The 5544-nt window shown below is 37.4% G+C and overlaps 1 protein-coding gene across 6 annotated transcripts in view; it reads right to left on the bottom strand.

Moving 5' to 3' along the window:
* Positions 1-5544, bottom strand: part of Phactr4 (phosphatase and actin regulator 4) — a 98165-nt gene that overhangs the window by 3590 nt on the left and 89031 nt on the right. For all 6 annotated transcript variants that reach the window (XR_007352143.1, XM_048815998.1, XM_048815997.1 and 3 more), the window contains one exon: positions 1495-1550. Coding sequence is in view for 5 of the 6 variants with exons in the window: in XM_048815998.1 (XP_048671955.1) it covers positions 1495-1550 (56 nt within the window). In the remaining variant the exon portion in view is untranslated. The remainder of the gene's footprint in view (positions 1-1494; positions 1551-5544) is intronic.

A 5544-nucleotide genomic window follows, 5' to 3' on the forward strand; every position in this document is an offset into this window, starting at 1 on the left:
AGAGAGAGAGAGAGAGAGAAGAGAAGAGAAGAGAAGAGAAGAGAAGAGAAGGGAAGAGAGAGAAGAGAGAAAGAGAGAAAAGTCTCTACTTTTTTTTGATCATGCTGGAATTCAAACCCAGGGCTCTGAGTTTGCTAGGCAAGCATTCTACTACTGAGCTACATCCTCAGCCCTAGTCTTCACATTTTTTAACAGTTTTATATCTACCTAAAATATTCTCCATTATTCTATGGTTTGCAAAGCCAGAATATTTACTATGCACCTAAAAAAAATGTAATTTTTTTTTTTTTTTTAGGTGTAGATGGACACAACACAATGCCTTTATTTTTATGTGGTGCTGAGGATTGAACCTGGGTCCAGCCCATGCTAGGCAAGTGCTCTACCGCTGAGCCACAATCCCAGCCCAATTTGTATTTTTGTAGTTGTAGATGCCAGCATGCCTTTATTTTATTTGTTTATTTTTATGTGGTGCTAAGGATTGAACCCAGGGCCTCACATGTGCTAGGCAATTGCTCGGCTACTGAGCTATAGCCCCAGCCCACTAAGAGCCATTTAAAAAAAAATTTTCATATTTTTGCTCAAGAGTAACTGCTAAGAATGGACAAAAGAGATCACACCAAGTTTCAGATAATATGTTTATAAAGCCTCCCACACTTTATTTATTTATCTATCTATCTATCTATTTGTAGGTGGACACAACACCTCCATTTTATTTATTTATTTTTATGTGGTGCTGAAGATCGAACCCAGGGCCTTGAATGTGCTAGGCGAGCACTCACTGAGCCACAACCCCAGCCCAGCCTCCCACACTTTAAATTCACTAAGTGACTAAATTGTGTATACCTAAAAAGTATTATGAGAATGATCAGACTGAGCATCCCAACAAGCAATCCCAGGGAAGCCTGAACTGCTTCAAGGCTTCAGTAATGAGATTTTTCTAAACTTTGGAAAGACAAATCACATCTGTATTAAATTAGAATGCTATTTCAGGAAGTTAATTATATACATAGACAACAAATTAAATACATGGTCTTACTTAGGGGCTATGGAGGTAAAGACAGTCTTAATGACTGAAAGCAGCAGGAAAATTGCAATTCTAGGGACTTGCATCGGATTCCAAGCCCTCTGATTCTACTAGCACAAGAACGTCTCATTCACATGCACAGTTACTACAGTAGTTCCTTCCATGAAGACAGAGAAAAGTTGGGTCACATCTCGTATACACTGTCAAATGCCCAAAGCAATTTGAGGAAAATGTAAAAACATTAAAGCAAAAATTTTTAGAGTATGATAATATACTAAACAATGCCATGTAGCTTTTTCCAAAGGAAGCTTGGGGGAACTCTGTTCCCACAGGGGAAAAATATTTTTCCCAGACTGAAACACTGTCTTCTTGGCCCTTTTAGCAAATACTTCTTTTATCTTTTATGTACATTAAAATAATAGACATATAAAAGAATATCTGCATAATTTTATTTCCATAGCTGGACTTACGTTGCAGTATATTTCGTTGTTCTAGTTCTTCTGGTGTTGGTCTTTGACTCAGTCTCCTAAAAGGGAGATAAATGGGAATACTTATTGTCTCACTTAAAGCTCTTCTTTACAATGATTTTCTGGCCATAGTTTATATTAGCCCCTAAGCAAGTTAAAAAAAAAATCAATAAATTTTCAAATGGATATATTTCATTTTCTTATCCGATTATTTATGAAACAATTTCCACATTGAAAGTACTAAGTCGGGCCCATGGCACATGCAGTGGCTCGGGCCGCTGAGACCAGATCACAAGTTCAAAACCAGCCTCAGCAAGTCAATAAGGCCCTAAGAAATCAGCAAGACCCCGACTCTAAATAAAATATAAAATGGGCTAGGGATGTGGCTCAGTAGTTAAACACCCTTGAGTTCAATCCCTGGTACAAAAAAATAAAAAATGAAATAATAAAAATTAAAAAAAGAAAGTACTAATATAGAGCTAGAGATGTAGCTTAGTGGATAGCACTTGCCTGGTATAGGTGAGGCCCTGGGTTCAATCCCTAGCATTAAAGGGCGGGGGGGGGGAAGAAAAGACAAACTTGAAAGTATTAATATTACAGATATCATATTATATGACTTTTTTGGGGGGAGGGGGTAGTGCTGGGGATTGAACCCAATGCCTCACACATGCCAGGCCTGTGCTGAGCCACAACCTCAGCCTGGTAATCTTTATTATATAATATATATGTGCATGTGTATGTGTATTTGTTGTTGTTTGTTTTATTGAGATGGGATCTCATAATGTTGTCCTGGGCTCAAGTAAACCTTCTGCTTTAGCCTCTCAAGTAGCTGGACTACAAGCATGAATCACTATGACCAGCTGCTGTTTGGATTTTTAAGCAGTGGTTTAGGAGACACAGAAATTTAAGATGGTCTCCTCCTAGGTAATATTCTGTCATTATATGATTTTATTATATTTTTAGTTATGCTGGGGATTGAACTCAGGGTCTTCTGTATCCATCCCCAGCTCTCGTTAATTCTATGATTTTAATTTGTCTTCTCTGTGAAGTATTTGATAAGGTTTTTCATAGTTCTGATGATGTTACTAACCAATGACAACTTGTCATTTCTTTTTCTTTTAAATATTTTTTAGTTGTTGATAGACATTTATTTATATGCAGTGCCTCACACAAGCCAGGCGAGTGTGCTACCACAGAGCCACAGTCCCCACCCATTTCTGAATTCAGACAGCTATTCATTTTTTAACTTTAATCTCAATATTTATCAGACAGCATTTCAGCTACTTGTTTTTTTTTTTTTGTACCAGGGATTGAACCAGGGGCTCTTAACCAATAAATCACATCCCCAGTCCTTTTTATTTTGAGCCTTCCTAAATTGCTGAGATTGGCTTTGAACTTGAAATCCTGCCTCAACCTCTGGAGCTGCTGGGATTACAGGCATGCACCATCGTGTCTGGCTCTACCCAGGGGCACTTAACCACTGAGCCATATCCCTAACCCCTTTTCTTTTTTATTTTGAGACAGGCTCTTACTAAGTTGCTTAGGGCCTCACTAAATTGCTGAAGCTGGCTTTGAACTTGCAATCCTCCTACCTCAGCCTCCCAAAGTGCTGGGATTACAGCTGTGTGCCACGATGCCCAGCTTTTATGTTTAATTTTTAAAGAAACTGCCAAACTATTTTTCTGAAGTACTTCTACTACTTTACATTCCTACGACTAGTAGGTAAGAATTCAGTTGCTCCTTATTCTCCATAATTCTTGGTATTGCCAGTCTTTTATTGAATTGTTTAATTTTAGCAATCCTAGTGGATTTGTAGTGGTATCTCATTTTTTGTTTTTTAATTTAAATTGTTATTTTACAGTAGTATTCTCTTATCCATGCTTTTGCTTTTCAGGGATTCAGTTACCCAAGGTCAACCATGGTCCAAAAATAAATAAACATAGTTATATTTAGAAATAAACAATCAATAAATTTTAAATTGCATGCACTTTTAAAATCTTGAACTGTCCCACTCTCTCCCACCTGGAACATGAATCATGCTCTTTGTCGTGGGTATTATTCATCCATTAGTCACTTCTTAGCCATCTGGGTTATGAGACTGACTGTCATGGTGTCATGGTGCTTCATGGTGTCATGGTGCTTGTGTTAAATGAAGTAACCTTTTTTTACTTAATAATAATTATAAATATAAGAGAAGTGATGCTGGTAAGAGTGTTTAATATGTGATCCAACCCCTTAACAGAGTGGTTGCTGGTTATATTGGGGATTAAACCCCAGGAGTGCTCTAACACTGAGCTACATCCCCAGCCCTTTTTAATTTTTTTTTTTTCTATTTTGAGACATGATCTCACTAAGTTGCTCATACTGGCCTGTCTCCAGAGTCAATGGGATTATAAGGATGTATTACCATCCCCATGGGGCCTCCTAAGAGACTTAAAATTATAAACACAATGTTGTTCAGTAGTTCTTTAGAGATTATTCATCATCCATAAATAAAACTTTATATTGACTAGTGACCAGCTATTTTATACACTTCCACTGAGCACCTGGCAACACTATTCTGCTCTCTGCTTCTATGACCGTTTTATTTTTTCTTCTATGACAATTTTAAATTCCGCAAAGAAGTGGGGTCATAGAGCATTTCTCCTTCTGTGACTGGGTTTTTGGCTTGCAGTGCTGGGCCTGATGCATGCTAGGCAAACCCTCTACACTGAGCCATACTTCTAACCCTATGATTGGCTTATTTTGCTGAGCATAATGTTCTCAGGGTTTATCCACGTATATCCAATGTTGTTTTCTTTCTAAGGCTGAAGAATGTTCCACTGTGTACACTATATTTTCTTACTCCATTCTCCCCCATCAGTGAATATTTAAGTTTTCTCCATATTTCAGCTATTAAGAATACTGCTACCAATAAATAAATAAATAAACAAATAAATAAGAATACTGCCACAATGAACATGGATTGCAATGCTGATTTCTCTCCAAGATCATGATTCTAATTTTTTCAAATAAATACCCAGAATATGGATTGCTGGATAATATGGAAGTTCAATTTTTAACCTTTTTTTTTTTTTTGGTTGCTGGGGACTGATTCCAGGGCCTTGCATAAACTAGGCTATTTTTAATTTTTTGAGAAACCTCCATACTGTTTTCCACATGGGATGCATGAATTTGCATTCCGATCAACAGTTTATAAGGGTTCTAATTTCTCCATATCCTTGCCAACACTCGTCTTTTGTTTCTTAGAGAATAGCCAGCCTAACAGGTGAGAGGTGATCTCTCTTGTGGTTTTGATTTGCAATTCTGATGAATAGTGATGTTGAACATTTTTTCATATACCTGTTTGCCATTTGTATGTCTTATTCAGATTATGTGGTTTTAACTTGCATTTCCTTAATGAGTAATAATGTTGAGCCTCTTTTCATATGCTTATTTGCCTTCTATATATCTTCTTTGGTGATGTGTCTGTTAAAATCTTATGCCATTTTTTTTTCCAGTGTTGGGGACTGAACCCAGGACTTCAGGCATGCTGACCTGGACCTTTTTTATTGTCTTCTTATTCAGTTTTGAAAATCTTCATATTATAGATAAGAGACATTCATAAAATACATGATATGAAAAATCCTTTCCTGAACTCAGGGCATTTAACCACTGAGCCACATCTCCATCCCTATTTTGTATTTTATGTAGAGACAGGGTCTCACTGAGTTGCTTAGCACCTCACTTTTGCTGAGGCTGGCTTTAAATCTGCAATTCTCCTGCATTGCTATGATTACAAGTATGTGCTTTCACACCAAGCTTCTCTGAGTTTTTTTGTTTGTTTGTACCAGGGATATTTAACCACTGAGTCACACCCCCAGCCCTATTTTGTATTTTATTAAGAGACAGGGTCTCGGGGCTGGGGATGTGGCTCAAGTGGTAGCGTGCTTGCCTGGCATGCATGCGGCCCGGATTTGATCCTCAGAACCACATACAAACAAAGATGTTGTGTCCGCCGAAAACTAAAAAATAAATATTAACTCTCTATGTTAAAAAAAAAAAAAAAAAGAG

This window comes from Marmota marmota, unplaced genomic scaffold (assembly GCF_001458135.2).
Source record: "Marmota marmota marmota unplaced genomic scaffold, marMar, whole genome shotgun sequence".
Lineage (NCBI taxonomy): Eukaryota > Metazoa > Chordata > Mammalia > Rodentia > Sciuridae > Marmota > Marmota marmota.